General features: G+C 36.0%; 1 protein-coding gene across 1 annotated transcript; it reads left to right on the forward strand.

The window, feature by feature from the left end:
* Positions 1-3,521: 3,521 nt before the first annotated feature.
* On the forward strand, positions 3,522-9,344 carry hapln1a (hyaluronan and proteoglycan link protein 1a). Its single transcript, XM_056746400.1, has 4 exons — positions 3,522-3,664; positions 6,716-7,045; positions 7,623-7,925; positions 8,013-9,344. Exons 1-4 carry the CDS (start codon positions 3,604-3,606, stop codon positions 8,300-8,302), a joined length of 984 nt encoding a protein of 327 aa, XP_056602378.1. The 5' UTR covers positions 3,522-3,603; the 3' UTR covers positions 8,303-9,344.
* The last annotated feature ends 6,020 nt before the right edge of the window (positions 9,345-15,364 follow it).

Consider the following 15,364-nt stretch of genomic DNA (forward strand, 5'->3'; position numbering starts at 1 on the left):
TGTACTTACTCTTATTTCAGTCATTACTTATTTATATTGCACAATTATCTACAGTTTATTTTCAGGGTTTTTTTTCCATCATTTTTGATATTGCAGATTTACATAACTTGTATATTCATGTTTTTAGATGTCTTGGCTGTGCTCCTCAAGCTTAAGTGGCAAGCGACCAGAAAACAGCAGGACAGTGATGGGAATTGTACCACATTGCCAAAGGCAGGAAGCACAGAGCATCTGTATGATATGGAAACTGCTGGCCAGATGTTCAGCACCACAGACACTTGGCACTGAAATGCCGCATGTTTTGGGAAGGGCCCTGGGTGGGGCAATGGAGATTTAGCTTACACACGTCATTGCTTCTTTTTTATACGCAGCACCAGTACATATGTTTGATTATTTTCCCTTACACATCTACTAACTTACTGAGTCATATAAAACTGATCCATAAATGAGTCACTTATTAGCTAAACAAGTGTGTTGGGATGCATGTTGCTATAGTAACTCTTTAAGTAACGTAGCAAAGTTACATCATTTTGTGCTATTGCTGGCCCAGTCAACTACACTACACTCAAGCTCCCTTTTGCTTTTGGAAGCAATTCCCAATTTCAAACAGTGCTCCATCTCTTGCCATTGGTTATCAAGATCAGACTGTGCACATTCATCAGTTTAATTTGTTTCCCTTAGTGTTGTTGTGTGTACTGTATCACAAGGCCTGATAGTGGCTGGAGTTTGACTCTACTGAATAAACTAAAAATTAACTGAATGGCCAAACAGTAAACCCCAAATGTATTAGAGCTTATAGCCACATATAAATGGTTTAAACTGCCCTGATTCCATCCATTTATCCTTTGCTGAAGCCTTTCCCAACATCTTGGGCCACATCCCTACCCTGATTTTGGCAGCGAATATGTATTTTGGTTAGTAATGCAATGGAACAAAAGGATTTCATGTCCAAAATGCATGGGCAATTGTAACACACAGAATGTCTTTAACTGATCATGTTGATGCCACAGCACAAGCCACAAGCTTAGTTGTATTCTATCATTCTTTGAAAAAGAATTTACGGAAATGTTTTAAGAATGTTTTAAAATAAAAAAAATGGTAGTGTCTTGTTTGAATCCAAGCTTCCATTTATGTTTTCTTATGTTATGTTGATTAAAAGTTTAAATGTTTCATATCATACAAGATTTATCTTGGCTGTAAAGTCATGGAAATTGTAGCTGTAATTACAAACTGCAACAATCATAGTAGACAGACATAATTAATAAAAGTATCCAAATTTTATTTGTTTTATTGCATCAGCTGATAAATTTATTTTAGTAAAAAGACAATGGCCGTTTCACAATTCCAAAAACGCAAAGAACTGAGATGTGTTATCATGGACTTGCGAGGCAGCCTCTGAAAAATGAACTTTGATGGAAGCGGTGCAGTGACTTCAAGTGGGTTCCGTCGCGCAAGGCTGCATTCGATGCATCCTATCGAGAACGCATCCTGATACTTTCATGCTTTTTCGTGTTCTTGAGTATTGGAAGCGAATTTTGACAGTTATTGATGACGTGGAGTGAGAACACGAGGACGCTAGACTGCTGAAGAACGCTGTGACGAGCAAGGCGGGGCGAGAGCCGTGAGGGAATGATGCGGGGCTCCGTGTCTCTCGCGATAGAGATCGGACACATAAAAGGATGAACGGCAGAGTGTACGACGAGAGAGGAGGGGGCCCGGACAGGTTTAAGTTTGTATTTATGTTCATATGGCTGGCAGTCGACCGTGAGGTGGCTGCCGGCCTTTATCTCCCTGTTAATGTTTGTTTATTTTAATTAAAATTTGTTAAATCTTCGCCGGTTCCCGCCTCCTTCCTTCCCTACTTTGAACTGTATTACATACGCATATTGAGAAATGGCCAGTATGATTGTGTTAGATGTTACTGCACATAGAAAAGTAACATTTTAAATAATAATACAATTGAACACTAATACTGTTTCTTATGGTTGTGCTCTTATGTGTTTTTACTTAATTATTAAATATAATATACAGAAAATATAAATTATTTTAAAATGTTGATGTAAGCATGAGCTTGTTCTCTGTAATGTCATTGTGCTAGTCAAGTTATTGAATATTTCAACAGTAGAAAAGGCCCTGTTTCTAAACTATCCAAATTACACCCTTAAGCAATTGGTTTAAATTCATGAATTAACCAGTCATGAGCAAGCAGACAAATTGCCCAAACTTCTGCCCGGATTGTTTCTGTGAAAGTGTTTTGTTTGGATCTACACGGTTAGCCATGACATCATCTAGGGTAATCATTAATAAGTGGTTTAGCCCCATTAATACAATTTAATACGTAAGTGCCAACCCATGAATCAAATGAAAGTGAGTCTTTTCCTCTGATGTGAAATTTCCATTCAGTCACGCTTCAAACCAAAGACCCTTCCTCATTTTCCATCCTGTGTAAATCAGTCACCAGTATGGTTTTGGCAACCCCTCTCCTTTGTGTACTTTTGTCAGGATGTGGAGCAGACTTCTCGATAGAGCCCCGTTGGGAATGGAGTGTGTCTTTCTCACCTAGCATCTGTAAATCACAACAGCTGAGAAAACTGTGATGGGGGGCTTAAGAATTCATCTGCCGTGAACAGGTTACTGCCTTCCCTCATTTCCCTGGTAAAACTGCTAAGAAAACGTCCCTGATGGACTACACATTGTTCCTCCTCACCTCCATCCCTGATTCGCTTATCTCTCCTGTGATAATGAGAAGATTATTTTAGAGCCCAGAGATACACGTCCCTGTGGGTGAAGTGGGTTCTAAATTAGCATTGCCTCTTCCGTATCCATACATGCTTCCATTAAGTAATCTGAGAAAAGAAGGTACTTAAATTTTAGAGATTTTGGGAGGGGAAAACAGGAGGAGGTGGGGCCGTGGGTGTTTGTTGGATTTGTTAGCCGATCATAATTCTGCAGGCAGCCTAAATAGTAGTTTATCAGGCTATGAAAAAACAAAACAGATACAGTAAGAAATCAATTGAAAAAATAAATTGGGTTGGAATATATTGCACTATAATCATTGCAAGGAGATGGCATAAATTTACAAGTTATGTATTTTTAATAATTTCAAATTTGGAACCCATGTGAGGGTCTTTATTTTTCTCATTTAATACACATAGAGAAGGTAAAATAGCAACACTGAATGACTGGAGGACTGAATTGTTCAAAAACTAATAATTCCAGTCATAAATTTTCTTTTTAAAGACATTGTTAAATACTAGCGTTGCATGTATATAATCCTTGTTAAACAGAGTGCAGCCGACACAAAATACACATTGTAGTCCATACATGTCCTTTTTTACAGGGAGCATGACTGGCAGAAAGAGAAACAGATTAACTGTATTTAAATGAGGGTGTTCACACAAAAAAGTAGGGTGATGGGCTTCATCTCCCTATCTAAGTGCAGGGGGAGTGGCCACAATTGGCCAAGGCTTCAATATAAGCCTTTTGCACGAACCTCTGTGAAGCCCAAACTTTCTTGTGGCACAACTACTGACACCTTCATCTCTTCATAGACAACAACGGGAAAATAATTCTTCATCGCAAAGGCAAAGAAACAAAGAAAAGATGATCCCTCTATTTTCTGTCTTCTTTGCGATCAGTCTGCAAACATTTGTTGATGCACAAGGTAAGAATCACTGATGATCTTTGGTGCATGAGTCAATTTGTGAAATAAGTGTGCAAATTATTAAATGTATGTGTATGTGTATATATAAGATAATTGTATATATAATATATATGAATGAAAACAAAATAACACAAACGCACAGGGAAAACACGTATGTCAAAAAAAATTGTTGAATGAGAAATTATATTTAATTATTTTTTTTACTATAGATGTTATAATAATAGAATGAGATAAAGCCCTTAACACAATCACAACTTCAGAAAATACAGTACACCAGATTTAGATGTAATGCTCCACTATAATAAACTTCAAGACTCCTCCCCCTACATACACACACACACACAATAAGTAAACTCTAAACCATCTGACATGGGTCATGTAGCAGTTTTACAGTATTAAGTTGCTGACAGTGGGGGTTGTGAGCCATCACTAAATAACACAGATCTGCTAAACATATGTGCATGCACATGTAATACCTTATCCTTTATGCATATGCATGTTCTGCTGACTGGCTGAGGGATGTTAGCAGCTTGATGGTGATGACAGCTTGTGCTGGAAAGCCACACAGTAGACCTTTATGTCCCATGTACAGCTGTATGCTAGAAACGGTGGGGGTTGCCAGATCCACTGATTCAACACAGTCCCTTTAGGAACATAAAGGCCATTGAATGTGCATCTGACAGAACCAAGATTAACAGCTCCTGACACTGTAAGATTCCCCAAGCTGAACAGAGTCCAACTGACTCCCACTTTTCCTCCTGAGGTAATGGCCTGTAGAGTCAGTGGATTTGCTTGCACTGGGGTTGGTCTGGGCTGGGGGTGAGGGAGAAGAGGTGGGAAGAGGAGTGAAAGTTTTCTATATTTTAGAGCTCTTAGCGGTTGCTCGAGACAGATCTTATTTATGGGCGTTCTGTTGAGGGCATAATGAAACCATTAGTCAGGCCTGGTTAAGTTGGGGGGGGGGTGTTTGAGGAATATAATGGCTTTGTGTGTGATTGGTGAGAAAGAGGTTCCTACATTTTAACGCATGAGTGACATAGTTTTGAAATGTGTGCAATAATTCAGATTTATGCTTCATTTTGAAATCCGCTTACTCAGCAAAGAGAGGAAGTAGAGTTTAACCATCAGGGCCATCAGATTTAATGGGTGAGAGAGTAATTCCATGTTACACATGCATACACATATTTGTTTATCTCACAATGAGGACTTGAAATAAATGCAAACATGTGCATTAAATTACATTTACTAACCTGTTAAAGCAATTTTACAGCAGTAAACTGTTCAGTTTTCAGTTGTTTAAGAGGACATGACTGTGTAACTATTCATTTTATATTGTCAGGCATTTATACTGTTACTGCTCTTTCTCTTGTCGTTCCCCATCTTTCCACAAAAAATCCTATAGAATGAAAATTTTGCATATTAATAATTGCTGCATTTATGAAATATCCTTATCTGTTATTTATTCAGGGAAAAGGACACCTTTAGACATTAAACCTCCAGAGTGCTTTCATCCTAAACATTATCACTTTATTTGAGAGAATAATGGGGATGGTGTGCCATACGGATTAATGAGAAATGAGTATGAAGTCTGGTTTTTGGGTTGCAAAATTGATGGGAAATCCCAATGTTCACTTTACACTATTACCAAAGTATACTCTGCCAAAAATAAATGTGTATGAACCTTTATGCCAAAAAAGAGAAGGATAATTTTTTTTTATTAGTAGCTGCTGTCATGCTTTAGACTAATTAATCTTTTGATAAAAGATTTTTGTCCCCAATGTAATTTTGGCAGACTGTCTCCTAGTGAGAATTTATTGGGGAAAAAAGTAAGATGAAGAGAGTGAGCATGAGTGACACTGAAAGGCATCAGATGTTTCCTTGGGGGAAAGCGTTGGTGTGGTTCAGGCAGAATATACTGTAGTTACAATAATTCAGTTCAATTGCATTTTATTTATATAGCTTTTCACAATGTGCATTGTTCCAAAACAGCTCAACTGGAGAAAATAAAAACACAGAATAGGTAAAATACAGTACAGTGTATTGTGTTGTAAACAAGAATGATCATTCTAATAAAGCATAGTTAACAGAATTTAACCAACCTTAAAATAATCTAATATCAGCTGTCTCACACATTCTTTAGCTCAAATATACTTTATCAGACCAAATGTCAGTAGCTTTTCTTTAACTGAGATTCAAATTTATTAAATAAATTATATTTGTCCTTGCAAAAAAAAAAAGTAGTAACAGCATGCACAGAATTGCCAGTATTAATGAAAATGGGCGTTTAAATGCTACAACAAGAGGGTTTACTAGATGCTCTCACCATTGTGTATCATCGATCCTTTTTTTCTGTGCTGCCAAAAACATGTGTACGTGGTATTTTGCACAACCCCTTAACTATAAATCAGCTTAATTTTACAGGATGGTTCTTAGTAGAAGACTTTTGGTTCCTAGATTGACAGACAGCCAAGCCTGTGCCTACTCAAAGTGCTACTTGCTAATTTGTCATAAGCATTTGGTACACAACACAAGACCAGCAGACATCCTGGTTTTTAGTTTTCCCTAAAATCCACCAAATGTTCCATCAAGGATCTATGATACTTAGAATATACAATTGTGCTCCCAACCAAAAGAAGACCTAGCAAATATGTACAGTATGAACTGATGGTAAAAATGGTCCAATGTTTGGTAAGAGTTATAGTTAAAAGAGTCCCAGGATGTGTCTGTGGTCCCACCATGTGTTTGTGTCTGATTCCAGTGAAACTAATTTAATTTACTTCAGCTGGGATTTTGTGACACTTTGCCTTGTTGATAGGTGTTGAAAGCACAGCGTGTGAGTCACAGTTTTCACCAAAAGCTTGACACACAAAACACGAATAGCTGTGAAATCAATTAAAAAGCCGGATGCCTGGAAATAATTGAATTGCATCTGGTAGAGAAAATATTTACTAAACTGTCTTGTATCCTGTCTTGAATTAGCAAATACAGACACGCTGTGTGGTTTCAATACAAAGAAAACTTTGTGAGAAATCTCCATCTGTTTAATTTCAGATAGCCAAGCAAGGATTACAGTCTATGGCCACACAGGTGACAATATCACGCTGCCTTGTCACTTGAGCGGCCAGGCCGATATGTTTGGAAACCGAATCAAGTGGACCAAGCTTGAAGATGACGCTACAGAACTGGATGTGATTATCTCCATGGGCTTTCACAAGAAAACCTACGGAAATTTCCTGAACCGTGTTTACCTGCTGGAAGCAGATGAACATGATGCAACCTTGGTTATAACTCATTTAGATGTGACAGATTATGGCACGTACAGATGTGAGATCATAAATGGCATGAATGACATAATCATTGAAGTGAACCTCGAAGTGGATGGTAGGTTTTTTTTTGTTCTTGCATGATGTAACATTTTAGTTTTGTAGATGTGGTTTATATTTATTTAGCACACACTTTATAAAAATGAAACCTCAACCTCAGTGATGTATCTTTCATAGGCTATGTCTATATTGCTTTTCTGTTATCCAACAGGAACTGACAAAGCCGTTCAAAGCTGCACATTAGGGTACCAAAAATAAAGACAAACACTTGTTACTGTAATTTATAATTTGCTCCTCCTCCAGCTAAATCCTGTAGTTCCACATCTTGGCTAAGACCGCCATTGCAGACTTGGCTCCAGAAAAACAATGGGGATCTTTACCCAGACAAGTGACATGCATGAGCATAAAAAATAAAGCTGGCATAACCTTTTTAAAAAGAACATTTAAAAGCCTGCAAGTTATTTTGTATTATTTTTAAAACCTGTACTGTAAGGAAGCACTGTAAAAGAGAATAGCCTTTTATTAATATCATTCCTGTTTATTCACTGAAGCGATCAAAAAATGCTTTCATCAAAGCAACGCAATGTTAAACTCAGTTGAACTTTTCCTAAGGGAAATTTCACTTCTTTTCAAAGGGGTTGTTTTCCCATACTCGCCGCGTCTGGGGCGTTATAACCTCAATTTCCATGATGCCGAGGCTATATGTCGGGAGCAGGATGCTGTGGTGGCCTCCTTTGAGCAGCTGTATGGGGCGTGGAGAAATGGTCTGGATTGGTGCAATGCTGGCTGGCTTAATGATGGAACCGTGCAGTACCCTATCACCAAACCCAGACAGGCCTGCGGTGGAGGCCAGATTTCAGCTGGACTGAGAAACTATGGTCGGCAGCACAGGTCCAACAGTCGCTTTGATGTGTTTTGTTTCACAGCAGGCCTCAGAGGTTAGTTAAAGAATTAACATTTCTTACTGGTCATCAAAAGCCACTTTTCTATAACTAAAAACTCTTAATTTACCCCTTCAATAAAAGGAAGATTTTACTACCTGATCCAACCACAAAAGCTGTCCTATGATGGGGCTGTGGCTGCATGCAAGAACAATGGAGCCGAGATCGCAAAGGTGGGCCATATCTACGCTGCCTGGAAGCTGCTGGGATATGACCGCTGTGATGCTGGTTGGCTGGCTGATGGTAGCGTTCGTTACCCCATCTCAAGGCCCAGGAAGAACTGCAGTCCCACTGAGGCTGCGGTTCGCTTTATTGGTTTTCCTGACAAAAAACAGAAGCTTTATGGTGTTTACTGTTACAAACCTCAGGCGTGAAAAACTGCATCTCATATAATACCCACCAAAGAGCAGCACATAAACCGTTTTTGCATCGAAGTATTGAAGGACTTTTTGCATGAACTAGCCATAACTGTGAGACTTATTAGGGATGCTGGAAAGAAAGGTTTCATACTGCAGGATTCAATCTAAACTCAGCTTATCTGTTATTACTTTTTACTTTACTTATTACAATTTATACAACGTACAGTACATATGAACAAAAGAATAACATAAACTGCATTTTTTTAGGATAGTCAGCTAAAAAAGTTACAGTCAGTCACCTTTCAAAAGAATATGAATAAATTCAAAATAAGTTTGTTTTTTGTGACTAGTAATTGTGACAGCCATAGAACATTTTAACAATATTAAAATTAAAAACAGACAAAAAGTTGTTCAAACTTGCCAGAATGAAATGTAAAAGCAACTCTAAATGGATCTGACATCTTTCAGTTTTAGAACTTTCAGAAGTTAGAATTTTCTTAAATGTTAAATGTGAATTTGTTTTATTCTGTTGCTAAATGTCAAGACTGACGTTTTTACTTAACTGCTTGAAATATAAAAAAATGTTGAGTGTTACTAGCATACTTGCATTGTTCTATTGTAACTCACATTCCCCATTGTCTAGTCTCTTTATGCTTTTGTAATATATCCTCACCATTTTGTCAATTTTTGTCAAAGGTTCATTAATCCATAGATCTTGTCCTTAATGGTATTTGTTAAGATAAAATTAAACTACAAACGACCTTGACAGATATCTCATTCCAAGTGACTGAATTTTACAAACTAATGCTAATGATTCTATTAAATTTCATGTTTGGTGGTGAGCTATAAACACACAACACTTATACGAACAAGCAGATGAGAATGTTTCAGATCCCCGTTCTATGCCACATTTTAAGACAGACTTGAGCCTTATAGTTGCTTAAGTGTAAATCACTCCTTACACAAGACAATTGCTTCAATATATGGCTCCTGGCAGTTTCAACTCTTAGGCACAATGTGAAGTCCTCAACATAATAAACATCTCTGTTTGCCAATGTATGCAATGTTTTTTTCGTGCTGTATTTTCATATAAGGGGTTTTCTGCACCTGTAACTGCAAAAGCCACAGTGCACATGAGTAAGATTTTGCACGAAACATCATCTATTTTTGTTTATTTCAAAATTTAGTGGACCATTTTAAAATCAAATAGGAAAAAGGAAAACTCATAAAAATTAAATGACTTAAGTTTTATTTCTCTCTAAACAATATTTGTAATTCTACAGTGCCTATAACCAGAGATTCTTTAGAATAAAAAATGTCATCTTGCGTCTGGATGCTTTAAGTTTTCCTATGAAAAACGTATTTGGTCAAAATAACCTTAAATTAATTCCATGAATGGTTTTGACGACGAAAAGCCACTTTTGTCAGGGCCAGGGAAACTTAAATAAAAACAAATCAATAAATAAAAAGTGCTCCGTCCATCTGTACAAAGTTGTTAAAGATATCTTCTACTAAACATTCCTGAATAATTCTGTTCTGTATTAATTGCGAGGATGTGTATGGTATACTTTATGATGTGTTTATTTTGAATATCTCTATTAGCTTTGTAGATCTATGAGCACCTATAGAGCTCTGGAAAACACAAGCAGGAAAGCCGCAGTTGTTTTAAGAGGATACATGCATGATGTCTGTAATGGAAAATGCCAGAGTCTCTTCCAAGTAATAAAAGTGAAACCCATGAGTGTTAAAGAACTTTGAAACAAAATTATCCACAGGAGAGTAAATTTGTTGAGTTAAAACAAGCTAGTGGGTATCAAGGTAAAAGCACAATGTAAATGTCATCTGTATTTTTCTCTCTACATTAAATGGCGACTTTAAACTTATTTGAGAAACAAAAGTACAATCCAAAGCCTAAAGTAAAGTAATGTTATATGACCATCTGTATAAGCAATGTAACAATATATAGTATGGTGTATGCTTTTGTGATTTTAAATTATGTCGATATAATAAACATGACATTGCATTGGTGATAAACCGATCAAATGAATTAATTATCTTTTCACTCATGATGTTTCCTTCATCTGTTCTGAGTTGGGTTTCCGGTCACTGACTGTTGGCTTCAGCTACTTGGCTGGATTTTATAAGAAACTTACATTTTCAATTGAATGGGAACAAAATTTCATGATGAGAGAATTGATGACACCACTTTTTTCACTAAAGCTGCACAAAAAGTTTTAATAATTTTGAACTGAATTACATTATATCAATGTTGAACTGATTTGTGCTTACTCGTGAGTTGATCCCGATACACTAGTAACACTTTTGTCTTCAGCAGATCTACTTTAGAGCAGAATTTAAATTTGTCTGATATTTGATGAAGATGGTCTTTATTTTCCTTTTTATTACTGCTTTGTACTGTATAAAGCACTATATGAATGGTAACTTGACCTGACATAATTAATGCAAAACTGTAACCATGCAGTTGTGCCTGATTTAAGTTATACCCTTTCTAACCAACAGGAGTTATTAACTATTTTTACATCAAGTCCTTGTACTATGAAAATAATCTAGGTTCACGTGCAGCCGAGGGATAACGATAGCTAGACAACAACGTTAATAGCGCTGTCAACATGGATAGTTCTCTTAAACAAACACTTCGATTTGCTTCAGAAGAGCTTTGTTAACACCACAGTGCCTTGTTGAGCAGTTCTTTGATCGATGGATGCACATTTCTGGAGCTTCAAAAAGTCAACTCATTCTACCTTTTCAAAGTAAAATGATACGTGGTATTATAACTTCGACTGGATTATTCTTCAAGAAGATAGTCATATTCAGTCAGGATGCTTTGAGGATGAGTAAAACATGGGTAAAACATACTTGGTTTTGCTTGTAAAAAAAGCTTTCCTGTAGCTCAGTGGTAAGAGCATGGATCACAGGGGATAATACAGATGTATTGGATAATACAATTTAAGTCGCTATGGTTAAAGCGTCTGCGTAAATGTAAATGCTAAATATACAGTTGACTTTACACTGAAAAGTATATTTGATCTGTACTTGTAAACTTTTGATCAGGATACTTACAATACAATTAAGTAAGAACTTGGTTTTATGATTGGACGAAGGAGAAAGACAAGACCAGAGTACAGCAGAAGTTTAAATTAAAAGTAGCTAAAAGATATTGAAAAAAAATAGACAAAACCAACAAAGGATAAATGAAACCAGAGATACTCTTATAAAGGGAGATGAAAAGGTCTGTAATATTTAGGAAGGAGCGTAATGGCTGACTTGGATCACCTGAGGCACCCTCAAACAATCATATAACGGCATTATGTCATGAGTTCACAGTTTTACAGCAGTCAGTAACAGTTTACACTACACATATTTTTGCCTGGATTTGTTTGTTCATATTGTCAATACACATTGCTCACAGAGAAAAAGTTGGTTGTATTAGTTATACTGATATTCAAATCATTTAAAATAGATTACATGACTGTAAATGTTATTTATTTGTTGAAATCTGGAAGTCAGAATCATCCCAGGGAGCCAGTTTAGTCGGGTTAGTTCTGGCTGAGTGCCGGCTCACTCGGCTGTATTCTGGCAGTGGCTCACCAAAAGTAAGCCATGTACTGGCCCAGCAATGGTTGCCAGTTTCGGCTAGGCTTTGGATGTGCGCATTTGGTCCAATTTGGGCTGAGAAAAGGCTCTATTGACACATTTGGCATGACTACAGTCCTCAAGTGCTGCTGTCATTTTGGGTGAGATATAGCCATACAGACTGGGGCCAATTAAGGTTGATTTAACAGATCAGAGACACAGGGTGCACAGGGTAAGGTAAATAGACTTTTCAGAATGGGTTACCTTTTATCATGCCAGCAAATTTATTTCACTTTGTAATAAAATGATGTAGCAAGTGGCACTTAATCTCAAATGTATTTGTACTTTAGTGAGAATTAAATAGAGGAAAATCCATAAAAGAAAGAAAACTCAAAAAAAAGATCCAGATTACCCAACATTTTAATTCACAAAGTAATGTAATGTTGGCTGACTGAAGCCTTGCTTTGGATAGTTCTAGCTTGCCTTGTACTTTATAGTATTACTAATTCTAAACATGAGAGCACATTTTTTCCCATTATTAATGTGATATTACACATCCAGATTCATACTTACAAAAGAAAAAAATACAACTAGGTTTCATGAACATAACTCCCATGATCAATATTCAAGATTCTACATTCCCCCCATTAAAGGACCATGTGTTCAAATATTTTGTATTTTCATTTATACCTCACTCTTTGCAAACCCTTTTTTATTTGTTGGTTTATTTAACCTCACGATCAATGCAACTGTAACAAGTCATTGCTTTTCAAACATTTTTATTGAAACATTTCCATTTTTAACCATTAATATACAATATAATGTTTTACATAATTCAAGTTTTCTCATAACTGCTAAAACCTTAATCCATCATTCAATATTATCAAATTCTATTATATGATACGATATAACTGAGTTCTATCTGTGGCAACATTCGCTACTCTGCTTTCTCTTAAAAAGTTACATTTTCATCATAGTACAGTCTACATATCAATAAAAATACAATTAATACATTTTAATGTCTAACCATCTTTAACTGGAGCCAAAACATTTCTGTGCTCCATGTAAATAGAAAAGTATTGAAATTAGTTGAGAAATGAAAACGATGTTGTGCACTTGTATGTCTTCATAGCCGGCTTTTGCCCTGACCAATATGGTTGCGGCGTTGACGTACGTTCCAGCAGATAATGCGGCGTCTAGTCACATACACTCACCTAAAGGATTGTTAGGAACACTTGTTCAATTTCTCATTAATGCAATTATGGTGGTGGTGTAATGGTGTGGGGGATGTTTTCTTGGCACACTTTAGGCCCCTTAGTGCCAATTGGGCATCGTTTAAATGCCATGGCCTACCTGAGCATTGTTTCTGACCATGTCCATCCCTTTATGACCACCATGTACCCATCCTCTGATGGCTACTTCCAGCAGGATATTGCACCATGTCACAAAGCTCGAATCATTTCAAATTGGTTTCTTGAACATGACAATGAGTTCACTGTACTAAAATGGCCCCCACAGTCACCAGATCTCAACCCAATAGAGCATCTTTGGGATGTGGTGGAACGGGAGCTTCGTGCATCCCACAAATCTCCATCAACTGCAAGATGCTATCCTATCAATATGGGCCAATATTTCTCAAGAATGCTTTCAGCACCTTGAGAATTAATGCCACGTAGAATTAAGGCAGTTCTGAATGCCAAAGGGGGCCAAACACAGTATTAGTATGCTGTTCCTAATAATCCTTTAGGTGAGTGTATATATGTCTATGTGTGAGACAGCAACAGGGGACCAAAGAACTGCAAAGGACAACAAAATTAAACAAGGAACTAAATAGTCCATTTGACAAAGAACATGGAACACTGGTCTTGTATAGTTGTGTTTTTTCTTTTAATTTAGTAGATTGTTGAATACACTTCTCGCATAGTTTTATATAAAGTCTTATAAATGTACAAGTTTAATATAGTAACTAGTCAACTAGATGGAATGGCCAAGGTAAGTGCAAAATGGGTGCAACTAAAATTGTTTCAAAATATTAAGCAAATATTTTTTTTGATGACTTTAGAATCCCGTTTTTCGCAAAAGAACGCTATTAAACTCAACAGTTGTATTTAGCTCGGCTTACAAGTGTACGCAGTGTTTGGTGTAACTAGTTACTTAGTTATTAATCACTGTAATTTAATTTATTTAAAAGGGAATTTGCTCAGTTAATAAGAATAATTGTTACTTATTATTTATTTGAATGAATTAAACAAGCTGTTTATGTCTCTCCTCGAATAAATGATGTTGATGTAGGATATAGAAAGTAATTAGTAATAAGTAATTAAATACTTTTTGGAGAGAGTAATTTTTATAGTAATGTAATTATATAATTTAATATAATTTGTAACTAGTATTTAATTACATTTTCAGAGTAACTTACCCAAAACTAAGTTTGAGTAGGCCTATTGATAATTGTTGTTACTGCTCATATGCAATTATTAAGTTGTACTCAGTACTCAATTCTGTAGGAGGAGTCGTTTTGAATGCTGGTTTAAAGAGAGAATGGTGAGTAGGATCTGTCATATTTTTATTGTTTCATTGCTTCATTAATTGCACTTATATGTCTCTTAATTTAGACTTGACCCACAAACACTGCTTTTAAATAATTTCTTATTTATTTAAACTTAGGGCCTACTATATGTTTTTTATAGGGATTTTTTGATCACTAGCCTATTACTTTTACATGTAACGGAAGATGATGTCATGATTCATAAAATGACACCAACACTTGTTGTTAAAAGTAACACATTGTAATGAAAATATGATTGTTATTATTGCTTTTCTTTATTAATAGGACTAAGATTGTGACACTGCCCAGAGTCTTGGGATTGTAAGAGTGATTCCTGAAGAAAGCATGGTTTCTTCACATGAGCTGCATTTGCATGCCTTAGATAAAGAAATTACTTTAGGAGCTACTGAATATTGATCAATGACCTTAAAAATAATTTATAATAAAATAAAATTATATAAACCATAAAATTATAAAAAGTAATATGACATGTTTTGTCATTGCAGATGCAAGCAACATTATCTACTATGTATCTGGCAGATTCTTTCAGACTTTTCAGTGTTAGTGAAACTGCTCTATCTGGTGGTCAACATTAGGCACCACTATAAGAGCTGATGCAGAGTAATCCATTGCTGTGAAAGTGTGCATTGATTACATTGTAATATTAGATAATATTAATATTAAATGCAAAAAATGAAGTACAGTCATTGTTAGAGTATTGTTAACTATGTGCAACTTTTTTTCTTTAAACCACAAGTCATTTCTTTTCGAACAGAAAAAGATAAAAATACAAGACTATAATAAACTTTGTTTGAATGTATGGTGACACATCAAGGCATTCTTTACTATTTTAATCTTTTCATAAACATTACAGAAAATCACATTGATAATAAACATTTTATACTATAAATATATAAAAAGATATGTGCACATGT

The sequence above is a fragment of the Triplophysa dalaica genome, chromosome 4 (genome assembly GCF_015846415.1).
Source record: "Triplophysa dalaica isolate WHDGS20190420 chromosome 4, ASM1584641v1, whole genome shotgun sequence".
In the NCBI taxonomy this organism is placed as follows: domain Eukaryota; kingdom Metazoa; phylum Chordata; class Actinopteri; order Cypriniformes; family Nemacheilidae; genus Triplophysa; species Triplophysa dalaica.

Bases quoted from the DNA above. Each gene is read 5' to 3' on its own strand.
- hapln1a (XM_056746400.1), top strand. From the start codon at position 3,604: ATGATCCCTCTATTTTCTGTCTTCTTTGCGATCAGTCTGCAAACATTT. The intron at 3,665-6,715 runs GTAAGAATCACT...GTTTAATTTCAG, and splicing joins AACATTTGTTGATGCACAAG to ATAGCCAAGCAAGGATTACA. The intron at 7,046-7,622 runs GTAGGTTTTTTT...TTCTTTTCAAAG, and splicing joins AGTGAACCTCGAAGTGGATG to GGGTTGTTTTCCCATACTCG.